Raw genomic sequence first — 16,175 nt, forward strand, 5'->3', positions numbered from 1 at the left:
TCACACAAACTCTGGAAGCACTTTTGTCACGTTTTAATTAAGAGTTGGATTTTGTTGTAAATGTTGTCAGTTTTTCATCAGTAATGGGTCCTTGGTTATGCTTAGGATTAAGCGCATCTTGTCTAAAAAAACATCTTGATGAGTCCACAGAGCTTGTGTGAACTTTCTTCCTTGAGTGAATTAGTATTACCCTCATGTCCCCCTTGACTATGGACAGTTGTCTGCTTTAATGTGAAGTGATCAAATTCAAGTAGATGGGGTGTTAAACAAAAGGTGTGTTGTTGCTCTGACCTTGTAGCACCCAGTAACATGGCAGCCGTCCAAAGATGGGGATCGCCTAATAGGGCGTATTTTACTCAACAAGCGCATGAAAGATGGAAGTGTGCCTCGAGACTCAGGAGCACTGCTTGGTCTTAAGGTGAGCTAATCAAGTGTCTGTTTACCTGACTGTCTGAATGTGTGATGCAAAACACACTGGTGACACATTTTTTGCTCTGGGCCATTTGGTTTTATCCTGGTGCACAATCATTGTACTTTTAAAATGATATATTAAAACAAAATGAAACAAAATATGTTCCATTCTGGGAAAATGTGACTCTATTGTTCATATGCAATTATTTTAGCAAACAGTATAACTTTCAGCTGTGAATTCTGTTATAAAAGGCTCTGATTTTCTTCTTGGCTTCCAATTATTGATGACATCATAATGCTGCTTAGTATGAATATTCATTAGAAACTTGATTACATTCTTAATTAATATTAACAAAATATATTTATTATTGAGCTCTATAATTTTCTGTACTCACTTTGAACTGCTTCAATGAACTGCTTTCAGCCTCTTAGAAGGAACAAGTTATTCCAATAACAGTATTGTCATTGCCTGAATTTAACATATAACAATATATTTTCTTCCCAGTTATTACATTGTTCATGTACTGAAATGTACCACCACAGTTTCCACATATTTGCTGATATCATATTATTACATGCTTCTTGGTAAATATTCCTTTTCAGTCTTTTTGTTATTTAATTGCAGTTACTTTATTTTTAACGCAAAGATGTTTGCTATTTCTGTTTCTCTTTTTTTAAATTGAACTGTTGTACAAATCTGTAGGCAATGTGCACTGGTTAAAAAAAACAACAACAACAACAGCTAAGCAGTCCAGACAAGTGTGGTTGACCATGAGGAGCGAGAACGGAGATCAGCAAGATAGGGAAAAATCATTACTGATTGAATGAGCCTCCTGAAATGGCATGTTTGTGTCTGCTCAGAACCTCTGTGTGTTTTCTGTCTGCTCAGCAGCAGCCAACCAACTCGGCAATCCAGCCAGTCAGTCCATCAGTCAGGCTGCCAGCCTCAGCATCACTCTCCATCTCTCTTTCTCTTTTCCTTTGCAAGCCTCCCTCTCTGGCTCCTGCCTGTTACATAAAGCCATTTCATTTAGCAGACTTCCCTAAGCTCCTTTGTATGTTGGCATTCAGCTGCCATTAAGAGGGATTTTTATTTGTATGATGCCCATGTAAGCTGAGTAGAGTGGAGTACAGCAGCTGAAGACTGTACAGTACAGCTCTAGCCCACGGCCCTGCACTGTTACAGAACCACAGAGCAGGACCAGAGTGTTACTCTGAGGAAGAAACCATAGCCGTGGACATTAAAAAAAACAAAACAACAGACATTTATTTGCCTTGTAATGCATTTATTGAGGATTCATACCTTGCAGGCAGGAGCTTAAGCTTTAACATTAACAGGATACTTTGACAATAATTATGTGTTGCAACACGCATGCATCTTCATAAGTGTCCTCACTAACTCCTAGAGCATCTATGAAGGGTGACAGTATAAAGCGTTAACATGCTATGTGCTGCAGATGAGCACAAACGGTCAAAGTTTGGTTTACAAACATGTTTGTGGCACTAAAATACACAGGGGATGCTTTTAATATAAATTACAAAAATCTTTATTAATTTTTATCAATTAGCTTCATACAAAGTGCAATTAAGTGAACCAAACCTAAATCTAATCAATATTAGCAGAAATCTAAGTCTTAATCTAATCAGCAGCAGTTCTTTGTAGTTTGACCTGCAGCACCTTGGAGAAGCTGCTGCAGTTCTGTAGATTCAGGTTGTCGCAGTGTTTGTGTCTCTTCATGTGATCCCAGACTGACTCCACACTGCCAGGATCAGAGCTCTGTGGGGGTCAGACCATCTGCTGCAGGACTCCTGGTGCTTCTTGCCTCTGAAAATAGGTTTTCATGAATGGGCTTGTTGTCCTGGAAAATGAACCTGGGATCAGTAAGACACCTGATGGTGTCGTGTGATAAGAATCTATTTCGTTTTCATTTCACTGCTAAATCCAGTCACCCTTCTGCTTCTACAGGTGGTGGGAGGCAAGATGACAGAATCTGGTAGACTTTGTGCTTTCATCACTAAAGTGAGGAAAGGAAGTCTGGCAGACACTGTTGGACACCTCAGACCAGGTAATGAAAACACAAACATTTAGAAATTAAATGAGTGGATTTCATCATATTCAGTATGCTCTAGAAGTGCATAATGATATACAGTATATGTTGACAATAGTGACAGCACCAGCATCACAGATCTACATATTCCTTAAGACATTCAATTTTTCTGGTGTTTAATTTTTCAGGTGACCAGGTGCTGGAGTGGAATGGGAAGCTTTTACAAGGAGCCACATTTAAAGAAGTTTACAATATCATACTAGAATCTAAGCCTGAGCCTCAGGTGGAGCTGGTGGTCTCACGGCCTATAGGGTGAGAGCGCACAATAGGTGATACAGTATACTTTTCACTCCACAAGGCAGTTCTTGTGAACCATATCTACATATTTCTTTACAGCATACAGTACATACATAAACAAGATGAACATCCCTAATTAAAACTAATTAGAGCATCAGACTGATTCCACTTACCCTAATCCACTCTATTGAGAGTCTTTCTTTAAAAGCCATTACTGTATTTAAAGTATGTGTGTAGCTCATTCATGCCACACCACTACATATATGACTCAGAAGAACTTTGAATTATATTTAAATCTATATAACAGGGAGACTTGAAGAGGGAAATCAAATATACAGGTTCTCGAAGAATGTGTTTGTGAAGGAATGGGAGCCGGTTTGTTTATTCAACATCTGTTCTCTCATCCCTCTGGATCCAGCTTTATCGGCCCAGGTCTCACATGGCACTGAACAGCACCACCCAGCAAAACGAAAGCCCTCTCACTTGACTTGTATTCTCTCCTCCAATTGTTTTCAAAAGTAAAGAAAATTGTGAGGAGAAATAACAGCACCTTTGCTGTGTGAAGTGCTATTGTATATCTGACCTTCTTTATGCAGTTGGGGGAGCTGCTGGGTGAATGAAGACTAATGTGCAGCTTATGGTCATTAAAGCACAGTGCATTCAATTTTGGGTCAAATTGATTCTCTCTATCCACTTCATCTCTTTTATGTCACACATTCAGCCTTTTTTTTTTCTTTAGAGATATTCCAAGGATACCAGACAGCACACATGCACAACTGGAATCAAGTGAGTATTATCAAGATCTTTGACCATTTTCATCCTCCCATTTTTATCTAATCTGCCTAGAAACATAAAGTAAAGGGAAAGTCTTAGGCAGTTGTTTTGGTTACTCTGCCTCTATACTGTATATTTCAGTTTTCTGATGGCATCGTCTCTTGCCCTCTTTATGTCGCTCTTCTTGTTTGTCTTCCTATTTTACGACCATCTGCCTCTCCCATTTTATGTCTTTTATGTTACTAAAACTCCAAACTAAAACCAGCATCTACTACTGAATAATGTGTCTCATTTGTGCACTGTCAGGTTCGAGTTCTTTTGAGTCTCAGAAGATGGATCGCCCGTCCATCTCTGTCACATCCCCTATGAGTCCCAGCATGCTGAGGGACGCCCCCCAGTACCTGTCAGGACAGCTCTCAGTAAGTGACCACGGCATGACATAAAGACTACATGTGAAATCATCTGGAGGGACTACACTGTTACATTGCTTTGACCACTGTGTAGGTCACATGAATAAGATGGGTTAGTGATATTGTGCATTCATTATTTGACTCAAAATGTAACTAAAATCCCAGTTTAAACTATTGCAATAGCCACTAGGCACAGCTTCTCTCACTCTGCCTGGTCAGCTTGCCCTTTATCAATTTAGCACAGGACTGTACATCAGGTTACTGTGTGCATTGTCCATTATCTAGTATAAAAGCCCTCCTGGGGTAAATGGGTAACGGATTGCATTAAAGCAAGAGATAAATTAACTCTAAAATTTAGGATCCACAAGGGAAATCGCTGCAGCATCTGGGTAACAGCTACAGGGGCATGTTTTTCTCACAACATCAATATTTATGAAGAAAAAGTGGGTCTAAGGTTGGGACTAACGTTTTAATTGAATGTCAGTATTCACTAACTGCACTATAGAGTCAGGCAGACTTCACTGAAATGTATGACAAGAGGACCCTGTTAGCTAATCAGTCTGCAGACTCTTTTCTTGTCCACATACCTCCTATATTCTGTATCTCAAATGAGAGAGCTGACCGTGAATATTAAAAACAGCTAAGCACTAATATTCAACACACAGTAAAAAAACGTTGTGTGATATTTTTGGATCGATCTTTAAATTGTGTTTATGGATAACAACAGGGGTTAACGTCACTGTGACGCAAGCTCTGAGGCAGAGGAGAAAAGGTCCAGAGAAGAAAGAGAGGATATAATTATGAGCCACTGATAATTTGCTGCAAAGGCCTAGACAGAACAGAGCAAAGAAGCTCAGGGACACATGATTCTTGATATAGTAGAAAGAAGCAGAAAAACAAGGACACAAATGAAAGAAGTCTCTCATCTAAAACTAAAGTTATATAGTTGTATTTAGTGTATACTGTGAGTTTTGGGTTATTTTGTGAGGTTTTGGTTTTATTGCATTTTCTTTTCTTTTCTTTTTTTGCTGTTTAATTTTGCTTATCCAGAGCCAAAGCCTTAGTAGAAGAACAACGCCTTTTGCCCCTAGGGTCCAGGTAATGGGCCCTGTCTGAAGGGCACAATCTCTATTTGGTCTTTGCTCATTGACTGTTGACTGGCCTTTTTTCTGTTCTCATGCTCTGGAAAATGCATTCCCAGGGAAATGGCAGCTTAAAGTTTCCCTCAGTGCAGTGCATTGTGTCATTTTTATTCTCTTTGATTTCTTGGTATCACCATTATGATGAAGATTATTCTTAATCATTTTAACCCATTTACATCATTATTCCTAGGTAATGCATGCTGAACTAATCTGAACGCATTTTAAGAGACACTCTCCCATTGCCTGATAGTCCAGCCTACTATCTTGGGTAGTATTGTTTTGGGAACTCCCCATGGCAATGCAGGAGGGTGTCTCCATTAATTATTGTTGGACAAAGGACTTGGATTGTTTTCTGCTTCAGTGTGACATGAACCCAGGCCTTGATAACACACACAGACTCCTCCATGTCTGAGTTGAAGTAATGTTAATTAGAAGATCAGGGTTGATCTGTCTGGGGTTGCATGGGGCAGTGAAATCTACCAAGTTCACCATCTTGTTTTTGATACCAAATTGCGTTTTCCCTTCCAGTGGACAGTTAATGAATAAGCAAATTGTACCTCCTGTAAAGGAAAGCTTTGAAGGCTTTCCTTGAATGCAACAGCCTCTTTTAATCTACTATCTTTTATATCAGTCTGTCTTTTCTGTGTTTTTTTGTTTTTTAATATGCACTGGAACCATTTTGTGTACCTGTGTATTCTTGATTCAATTAAGCTGAAGGTTAATACTCCTGCTCTGAACATTGGATATGTTATTTTGCCTTTCCCCTCAACAAACTTTACATGGATGATGTGAGAATGTTGTTCATGCATGTATTTGTCTGCTAAGATATGGACTGTGTGCTGTGAAATTCAAGAGGTGTCTAAGCAGATGTATGGACTAATGTTTATTTTGTGTGTGTGTGTGTGTGTGTGTGTGTGTGTGTTTGTGTTTGCAGTATGTGTGTACTTTTGAAAAAGCTTGCACATTTTGGATAATTATTCAATTCTATTCTATTCACATTCTAAAGACACACACATACTGTATATTTGAATAGTTCATGATTGGCCCATGCGTACTACCAGAAATCAGGAAGTTTCAAGGTGAAATTTTCCAAAAACATGTTGCAAACCTACAGACAGACGGTATTAATATTTTGGTCTAAATGGTGTTTTGGTGGGCTATAGATTTTAGAGATTAAAAGGTACAATTTGTTTTCCCATAAGCCCCCTGATGTCTGTTTTTGCCTGTTACATATATCAGTTCTACTGACTTGTCTTGAATGCCTTCTCTTGCATTGCTGCATGTATACCTGGTAGTTTTAAACAGTGGAGACCCTTTCCATATCATATTTTTAAAGAAGTATGGACAAGAGTTGTCTTTCTCATTTCATGTACCCTCTTTAAGGCTTCGTTTGGACTCTCTTTTTGTCTTCCATGTGTTTTCCTTTGGAATCCATCCTTCCCTTTTAGTGTGAACTGTCTTACGTGTCTTTCACAACAGCATGATTGATTTTTCCATATCAATGTCCATTGATTATCTGAAAGAACATTATTAGACATCATGATCACTTGTAGATCGTATCATTCCAACAGAACACATGCTGTTAATTTTAGAGCACATTTTCTTTAGCATTTCACTTCAATTCACCTCAGTTAAACTGACATTCAGGCTACTTGCATCCAGTTCCATTCGATAAACTTTATCCACCAGGGAAAATGTTTAATGACAAACAGAAACATATATACTATACATACGTATAACTACAAAATAAATCTTTTCATTGAAGAAGGGTCTCTTTAGTCACGGGGGCTAAAATATTACTAATATTTTGTTATCTATTATTATTATTTTTAGCATTACCATACCATATTAACACTGACATAATAAATATATGTTTTAATGAACAATTAAGCTTTGATAAATTTCCCCACCAAGCATGTGACCTGACATCATCTTAGCAGGTAGACGTCTTCTTCCTTTTTTTCAAAGGGTAAATACAGGAGAAGACCCTCTGCTGTAGTGAAGAACTAGTGAAAGGGTTTAATAAAAGAAGACACAAACACACAAATTTCTTACTTAGTGAAGCTGTCTTCTCCTGCATTCTTCCCTCTGTGTGTTGTTACTCCTGTTGGCCCAGAGCTGTCTCTCATCGGGCTGTCTCTTCTTTGCCCCTGCAGGTTAAACTGTGGTATGACAAAGTGGGCCATCAGCTAATCGTCACCATCCTGGGCGCCAAAGACCTTCCACCCAGGGAAGACGGCCGGCCCAGGAACCCTTACGTCAAAATCTACTTCCTCCCTGATAGAAGGTAAGAGTAGGAAGAGTTACCGTTTTTTGAGCTGCTTGTTTTAGCCACCCCACTCGATTAATGCCATGTACTTTCATTGCATTAAGAAAGATATTGAATATTATTTGGCAGTAAAGGATGATTCTAATTTTTAGGAAGTAAATTGCGATGCGGTGACCAGTAATCCTGTGTCACTGTGGGAAAGGCATTATCTGTGGATCTGTCTTTGTTGTTGTTCAGCGTATGCCTGTGAAGATTCTCAGTTCAAGTTGCTTTATCAGTTTAGACTGATAACGCTACTCGAATGAGTAGTGAAACGTTTTGACCTAAAAACTAGAAGTCCAGCTGCCACGACTCAACCTCTAGATGTTGTTCAGTGTAGTTTTGTATCTTGTTCAGCAGTTCTTTCTTGTGTACTAATGAAAAATGCCGAAAATATGCCTTTTCTGAGTTGTTTTGCCATCTCACTGTTGTCAGCATGCCACAGTGCTGTGCTTTGTGCTGTGTTGTGTTATTGATCTGTTGTATTCGTGGCTCTTCCTAACCATGGTTGTAAATAAAAACAGTTTGAATTATTGTTCCTCCAGTGACAAAAGCAAGAGGAGAACAAAAACGGTAAAGAAATCCTTAGAGCCCAAATGGAACCAGACCTTTATGTATTCGCCGGTGCACCGGCGGGAGTTTCGGGAGCGCATGCTGGAGATTACATTATGGGACCAAGCCAGGGTGAGGGAGGAGGAGAGCGAATTTCTGGGAGAGGTGAGAAAACCACACCCCAGCTATCAGGGACCCTCACTGACAGATATCTCAACTAATCCTCTTGAATGTGGTCAAGCCTTTAATAAAGTCCTTGGTCCCAAGGTTACAATCTTTGTTGTTTTCATTTTCTCTGTAAAACACACACACCTCAAAAGAGTGAAGGCATTGTTTGGGATTAATGTTTACTGTAAGAACTCCAGAGTACTGTGGCACACGTGTTTTGCTGCAGTTTCGTCACTGAGTTAGTTTGCAACCACATCTTTGGCCTTTTTCTTCTGACAGATCCTGATTGAGCTGGAGACGGCTCTTCTGGATGATGAGCCACACTGGTACAAGCTACAAACACACGATGTGTCCTCCATCCCACTCCCACGTGCCTCCCCGAACACACAACGCAGGCAGTTCCATGGAGAGAGTCCAACAAGGCGGTTGCAGAGTGTGTAACACCCTCTTCCTAACATGTTAAACACTCTACTGACATGCTGAAATTTAGTGAGAGTGGACACCCTTTAACAAAAATAAATCAATGCAAAAATATCTAAGATACATTATGGGGGTACTGTAGATAGTCAGTACACTGTATTACCAACATGGGCTGGATGGACTTCAGTGATTCCCAGTTATTTTAAAGTTAATATGCTGAATTTAGGCTTCTAATTTCTAATAACCGGAAAAGTATGTTGCTGCTTTTAGCTGAATTTCAAGTCATATTGCCGACTGATTTTCTATTATTGCTTTAGTTTATTGAGTCTTTAACAGCTGTTGTAGTTTATGCGTATTTTGTCATCCATGTCACATCACCCTTACTGCTTCTGCTTTTACAGACAAAGGCTCATATTCATACAACTCAGGTAAAGGCCCCCTGCACTGGCAGGCAGAGTGTTTTCTTGTCCCCTTGAAAGACACATCCTTTGCCTTGATTCTCCACACCTTTTTCCTTGATGGGTGTATGTTTCTGCTGCCTTACATGGATTTCAATGTGGTAGGCTGGTGGAAATTTTCCACCACTCTTTTGAAATCCACTTAGGGGAACAGATGTCGGTACACTCCAGAAAAACATATTTAGGAGTCTGTGGTCTCTCCCTCTATGTGTAAAAATCACAATCCCATTTACAACCCACAATCTTACCCTGCTAAACTCCTCATCCCAAATTGAAATATTTCAGACAATCTGCCAGTCCTTGATCTTATTATATATTATGTTATTATGTTTTTTCTCTGATGTACAGTAGATTGTTTTACCTGTTATAAAGATTTTCCATTTCAAATTGGTACAACTGTTGGAAGATTTTGCAGCCCATTCTCCTTTATATGTGAGTCTTATATGTGACTGTTTTGGGGAAGGGTACTGTAAGTGACTGTTGCTGGTGTTATACTTACTATTCTTGATCCTCTGAAGCAGTGGTGGTACTTATATACTTATTTGGAATGCTTTACTTTTACACATATATATTTATAATTTACATCATATTTCCTCTATACAAAACCCACATTAGTCTAGCTCTTTTCATGGCCTTTCCTCCACCGCTGTTGCATTCTGTGACTAGGATCTGGTTAGTTTTAGAGGACTGTACTGTATTCTGTGTTACAGGGGTCTGCTTCACTCTTTTGCTTCTACTAGATACCCAGGGTTTGCTTGCTTCCCTGCCAGGGTGGTTTTCTGGGCATTTTTGTTACTGTAAGGTGAAAGAGCTGACAGCTGTGAAAAGATTTCAGCTAACTGAAGTGAGAGGTTGGGAGCAGCAATGCCAGAGTGCAACACTTGTCATTTCTAAAACAACACATGTGTCCAGTTGATCTAAGTTGACTGAGCAGTGAAGGTGGTGGGCTGCGGAGAGGGGGGGGGGGGGGCATCATACTTAAAGAGAGGGGACAAGGAGGGTTTAAAAGGCTTCTGGGGTGGATGAAGAAAGAGCAGTAAAGCCGTATTACTTTTCCTGACTCCACATGTAAATCGAATGATTACATGTGGCATTTAGAAGTGTCATAGTTCAGATGAATCCTCTGTTTGTGTAGAAATGTAACAGTGAAATGCAGCATTGTTTGTTGCTGTTTGCAGCTGATTCATATTTTCACATGTATATTCTAAAATCCTCTATGTACGACTCCTTGTATTTGTAGTACAAGTATGACATGAGTGGAGTGCAATGACGTGACTAACAGTATATTTATCGGGTGTACATCTTCAGTTCAACCACTGAAGAGTAAATCAGAACAGGGAGGCGTAAGAATAGAAAATGGTTAAATGTAATGAACTGGAGGATGTAAATGACTTTTCCCATCTTTCTTTCTGTCTCTTTGCCTTAAAGGATCCCAGAGGATAAGTGACAGTGAGGTCTCAGACTACGATTGTGAAGATGGTGTTGGGGTAATAACAGGTAGTGTAAACTAACAGCACAAGAGCAGAACAAGACTTATTAACCCTTTGATGCACCTTTGCACATTTTTGGGATGAAGGGACATTTTCGTTACTTTATTGAAGGTGCGTCAAAGAGTTAATGCACTGAATCAAAACAAAATGATGATAGGATGAGATTCTGAAGGAAAAGTAAGAAAGAGTTTCTAAAGTTCTTCAGCAGAATTTTTCACCAGGGCCACATGATCATAATATACGTATCCTGATTTTTGCTGTTTTGTGTTTTTTTTTGTGTGTCAACCTTCGATCTGTCACCATTTATCTGATGCTTGCTAGAATTGAACAATATTCAAGTACAGTTATAAAGTTTGCAACCACAGTACAGTTATATCAGCAGGGTAAAATGCTGCAGCCCAGCAGCAGCAGCAGCAGCAGCAGCAGCAGCACATTAAGGGAGCAGGAAGCTTTTGCCTCTGCACTGCTAACTGCTGTTCTGCTGCACTCACTGGGGCTCTAGCAGTACGCCCACTCTGCACATCAGGAAGGGGGGGCTGTTACCAATCAACGAGAGAAAAAGCAGGAAGAAAGACTGAAAGCATTTGAAATGTGCTCACGTAGTATAACAAACTTGGAAAATATGCTACATGAAGACTTGCTTTAGTCTTTCAGGCAGAAAAATAAATGTATAATGTGTTATTTGTACTTTGAAATTAAGAAACAAAGAGAATTGATTCAGTGATTGTAGCAAACTGCCTGTCAAAGTCTGGGCTTGCTGATGTTATGGCAGCTGAGGGAAATCCTCCTCTAGCTTTTTTATCATTCTCACCAACCCCTCACTGCCTCACAATGCCAGTCCACTTCACAGTGAAGGGAATACCCCTTTATGCTACTCAGGTTGCATCCTCCTCTACTCAGGCTCCACCACCTCTCAAATCATATTACAGTCTTTGCATTAAACTGCTTGCATTGTTATTTTTCAACAGGGAAGAAAAACAGTTTTTTCAGCTCATTTAATTTTACGTTACACTAATTGCCAGGTTTCTGATTGTCTGGCACATACAGTACACTAGGCAATTTTATAAGTGAAGTTCCCACTAGTAATAATGCACAGGCTATGCTTGTCTCTTCTAAACAGTGTTATTCGAATTTTTAATGAAATTGAAATTTAGTAAAAATTCTAATTTCTAACATTTTCACAGCACATTTAGTTTTGCTTCGACTCTCAGTTCTGTCCACTTCATCCACCATGATACAATCCTGTTAATTAGTTAATGGGGCAGCACAGTGGATTGGTGGCTAGCACTGTTGCCTCACCACAAGAAGGTTCCTGGTTCGGAACCCATCAGGGACCTTTCTGTGTGGAGTTTGCATGTTCTCCCTGTGCTTGTGTGGGTTTTCTCCAGGTACTCTGGTTTCCTCCCACAGTCCAAAAACATGTATGTCAGGTTGATTGGTGACTCTAAATTGCCCATAGGAGTGAGTGTGAGTGTGTGAGGTTGTTTGTCTCTATGTGGCCCTGTGATGGACTGGTAAATATGTCAAACTTCTTGAAGGTCCTAGAGGTTAACGTTTATCATTTCCTACCTTTCCTTCTTTTCCAACTTTCAAGTCAGGGCTTTCTTTACCTCATTTTAATATGCTTTGCACTCTATTAAATATCAGTCAACTTTAGTAGTGCTAAGCACTGACCTTAACCATGACTGCTAGCCCTGTCTGATTATTGGTTAATGAACTCTTTCAAGTTCACTGCACTAATCAGTCTTGCAGAAAATTCATTATAATGTTTCAGATTTTTTAAAGACTATTTTTATGTTTAATGCACAACGTTAACACAGCAGATGAATTTCAGCCTAGTTCTCATTTTTTGAATAGAGAGGCTCTGTATAATGAAAATAGAGAATCTATCACATGTGCACAGTGGCATTTAGCAGAACTTTTAGAAAGTTTGATCTGTTTCTTTTAAGTTTTAACGGGCTGTTTTTAACCGGATGTGCCTCATCAGCAGCCGTGATCTTTCATTATCAAAGTTACACTCTAGGTATTTCACTAAAAGGACAGGGTATCCACTGGTATTGTAATGTTCAATTAGCAGCAAGTTTTATTTGGTAAATTGAAATCTAACTTAGTATCTGTAGTATGTGCAGACCATTCAGTAGTATATGAATAAGGAATCATCTAAATAACCCAACGCCCTCCATTTCTTCATCTTGTCTCCGTCTGTCCTTCTCTTTTCTTTTTCATTCTTGTCCTCACAGATTATCGGCCAAATGGCAGAGACTTCCAAAGCTCCACGCTGTCTGTCCCTGAGCAAGTGATGTCATCTAACCACTGCTCTCGGTCAGCTGATATAAACAGAGCACGGTCGCGCTCTCCCAGTGTTCCCCCACCCTCCAGGTAACTCATACTTAGAACACCACTTGGCTGGTCCTTAACATCCTGATATACACATATGTTTGGTTTTTTATTTTTTTCCTTGTGTTTATGACCATCATGCTCATATAACAATGATGTATTTTACACTTTATTAATGTTTTTTTAATTGTTTTTGAACTGAAAGCGAATGTCTTAACTTCCTTGCTTGGGAATTCACAGCATTTTAATAGGTGAAAGGAAATACAGGCTTGAGTAGCTTAGTCGGAAGACATCCCCCTCAGGTTTCTAGAAAACTGAGAATTCAGTTACCCATTTGCTGCAGCACCAAGTGCTTCTGTGTTTACAAATGTCACATGACACCCATTTAGTATGGAGTATTTCTCATGGTTATTTGGAGTGCCTGTGTCAGTATGAGGCCCCTGTGGATGGCCAAGGGAGATCTAGTCCACTTCTGTCACACAGCAGAAGTCTGGACCTGACTTTTGACCTTCTTGGTACAACTCCACTAGAGTGGACCACCACAGTGTGTTTGACCTGACAGGTACACACACTCTACAGCTTACACTTGTGTTCAGTAGGTGCATGCACATGCCTGGGCATACATGAACAGATACTGGCAAGCAGAGTTGGGGGCTAATAACTAATCTTGTATTTGAGTCCAACCTGCTTATAATGAGCGATTTCTTAGATGTATTTTTTAAAAATCTGATACAGTGTGGATTCCCTATGCCTTAATACTTGTCTTCTCCACTACTTTGCAGAAGTACAATAATTGAGGTTTTTTCCATATTACATCCAAGAGGTTGAACTTATGCAGGAAAAAGTTGGAGCCAACGATGTAAATGCTGCTTACAGTATACAGTATTTGCGTGTCACTATTATTATGGTGGAGGTGGTCAAGGCAAAGTGGTCAGTTATCCTCCATCAGCACTTATTTTTCTGAGGGTTGGAAATTGTTGCTCCAAGGGTCCAATCATTGTCTTGGCACTGCCAGGCAGCAGCTACTTTCCCCTGTCCAATTAACTTTATTTGATATTTCTGAGGCATGGCCTAAATCAGTGTCAGACACAGAAAATGCACTTATCCAAATTGTCTGGGACAGTGCTCACTTGAGTGTATTTCAGCCGCTTTAATTAACAGTGTCTGGTTATTTATTAAAAACAGTTGAAAATGACACAAGAAATGAGTCATGGAGAATTTGGATCTGTCCCAGAACTCATACAAAAAAAAAAAAACATGCTCTGGAATGTTTATAGCTTTTTGTGAGGCTGTCATTTTCACTGTTTCACTACTTGAAATGCCTTTGAAACTGTACTGTATCTGCAAAAGAAGAAATCTTATGTAATCCACATGGTCTTAAACAGGTTTAGGTGTTTGGACTGTTGTGTTTTTTTCCTCTGTGAATGCTGCTCGTACATTTGATATAGCACTTTCATCTGTGTGTGTGGTAAAGCTGAGGAAGACTTCTCCTCACTGCCTGATTTTTGAGCATCTATCTTCCTTGTCTTTTTCCTCTGAGATTGTCACATCAACTTTTCCTATCAGCAAAGTCTTTTTACATCCTACTTCTTTGAGGAATCTCTCATTCCCCCTCCCTCAGTTTCTCACCGCTCCATCTGTCTGCCTGACTCTATCTTCAATCTCCTGTTTCTCCTCTCCTCCTCCTCTGCTTCTTCCTCAGCGCCATCACAGATCCATCTCTGTCTTCTCTCCTCCCTCCATGTGGTTGCAGCCATTTTCTCACCCTACCTCGAACCAGACATACTCAGCCTATTGATGATCCTCATAAGGACTCCAGGTAGACTTTTACCTGAGCTTGCATGAAGCCCCGTCTTTGCATCTCCACCTATGAACCCAACACCCTGTAAACATCAGTCCACATTTTTTCTCTTTTGCATTTGGCACTGACACTATGGCATGTTTTAGATCACCATAGGCTATGGCAAGTGATTTCCATGAGGTTATTTGAAGTCCACAAAGTCTAACCACAGTCAACACATGGTGGGGCAGTCACACCAGTTTGTGAATGCACTGTAGAGGCCTGTTACTTGGCCATTGTCAGTGCCATAATTGTTGTGTTATAGTGTTTAAGTGTCTATTTTTTCTACAGAAGTATAAATATATGTGTGATTTTTCAGTAGTAAAGTATATCGTGTGATTTTTTTTTTTTTTGGGCATACACTTCATCCATTCAGTATCAGCATCGCCATCTCATTTTCATGTAAACATCATTTTGCTCCAAACAAGTGTGATTCGTAAACAGGCAAATGTGACTTTTTACCCGATCTATGACCAGAGTGACTGTGGCAATACTGAAAATGGATGAAAGTGTTCAATGGTTGTGAAGTCTTGTCCAGCAGAGGTGGTTTATCTCTATCAACATGAGGATATGTTCAGTGTATATTAGCCTTAATTTTATGTGTAATCACTGCACATTTCTAGGATGTTTTAGTAAGCAAGTGTTCAGACAGATTATAGCCAAAGTCTGTAATGGGATTAAGAAGTTGTGCAATTTCCGTTGCAGTTTTTTTTTTTTTACCTGTCATTGTGGTAAAAAAAAAATTAAATGCTGACCAGATGTGATATTTTTCCACCAGCCGTAACCATCGTGTGTACCCGATCTGCAGAGAGGAAGCAGTCAGGTTACTGCGTTCCACTAGGATGGCCCGCGCCTATTCTGAGGGCGCCTACTCCTCCGACTATGACTACGAGAGGTATTAACATGCACTGCCGCTGCATCTGTGCATCCGCCATCTTGTGGTCTCCTTAAGCTGTCCCTCGTCCGTCTTTAATTTTTGCGTGCTCGTAAACGTGATGACAGAAAATGATATCTTGTCTGATATCGCTTTTTGTTAAGGAGTCATCACAGCTCTGAAGTTGCTGTACTGTAATGGTACACAACTGCCTTTGTATGTTGAGGCTCGGAGCTATTTGTGTTGCTGATGTCAGCTTTATGTATACCAGTTGTTGAGTGAAGTCCTGGACAGCACCTACATGTTTCTCTGTTGATGTCTTTTTTTATGTACCCATGTACATTATAAACAACACCAATATGTTGATCAGTGGTGTGTGTTGATTACAAGCGCTGTCCTTTTTTTTTTTTTACATGGTATTGGTAGTTGCTTTTTGCTCATCGTGTGGCATCTTTGATGCCTTACTCTGGGCTGCACAGCAGCTTTGTGAAGTCAGTGTTTGCCCTTCGGCTTCTTGTGTCTGGCCTGAATGGGCCGCTGGCCTGTTCAAAGCACTTATATAAAGGTCTACTGACACCTATTCATCCCCAGGACCCACACGAGCATTCTGGTGAACCAATAAAAAAATAAAAATAAAAAAAAACTC

General features: G+C 39.8%; 1 protein-coding gene across 4 annotated transcripts in view; it reads left to right on the top strand.

Moving 5' to 3' along the window:
• The window catches only part of rims2a (regulating synaptic membrane exocytosis 2a), a 123,508-nt gene that overhangs the window by 67,468 nt on the left and 39,865 nt on the right, over positions 1-16,175 (top strand). Inside the window, exons 9-21 of one of the 4 annotated variants that reach the window (XM_026293156.1) lie at positions 299-418; positions 2,378-2,477; positions 2,648-2,771; positions 3,496-3,542; positions 3,837-3,949; positions 4,991-5,038; positions 7,239-7,369; positions 7,936-8,107; positions 8,390-8,543; positions 8,932-8,958; positions 10,417-10,485; positions 12,719-12,857; positions 15,434-15,550. In XM_026293156.1, coding sequence (XP_026148941.1) covers positions 299-418; positions 2,378-2,477; positions 2,648-2,771; positions 3,496-3,542; positions 3,837-3,949; positions 4,991-5,038; positions 7,239-7,369; positions 7,936-8,107; positions 8,390-8,543; positions 8,932-8,958; positions 10,417-10,485; positions 12,719-12,857; positions 15,434-15,550 — 1,361 coding nt within the window. Of the gene's footprint in view, positions 1-298; positions 419-2,377; positions 2,478-2,647; positions 2,772-3,495; positions 3,543-3,836; positions 3,950-4,990; positions 5,039-7,238; positions 7,370-7,914; positions 8,108-8,389; positions 8,544-8,931; positions 8,959-10,416; positions 10,486-12,718; positions 12,858-14,568; positions 14,635-15,433; positions 15,551-16,175 lie in introns of all 4 variants that reach the window. The other 3 variants (XM_026293158.1, XM_026293159.1, XM_026293157.1) reach the window with 3 other exon arrangements.

This window comes from Mastacembelus armatus, chromosome 16, assembly GCF_900324485.2.
Source record: "Mastacembelus armatus chromosome 16, fMasArm1.2, whole genome shotgun sequence".
NCBI lineage: Eukaryota > Metazoa > Chordata > Actinopteri > Synbranchiformes > Mastacembelidae > Mastacembelus > Mastacembelus armatus.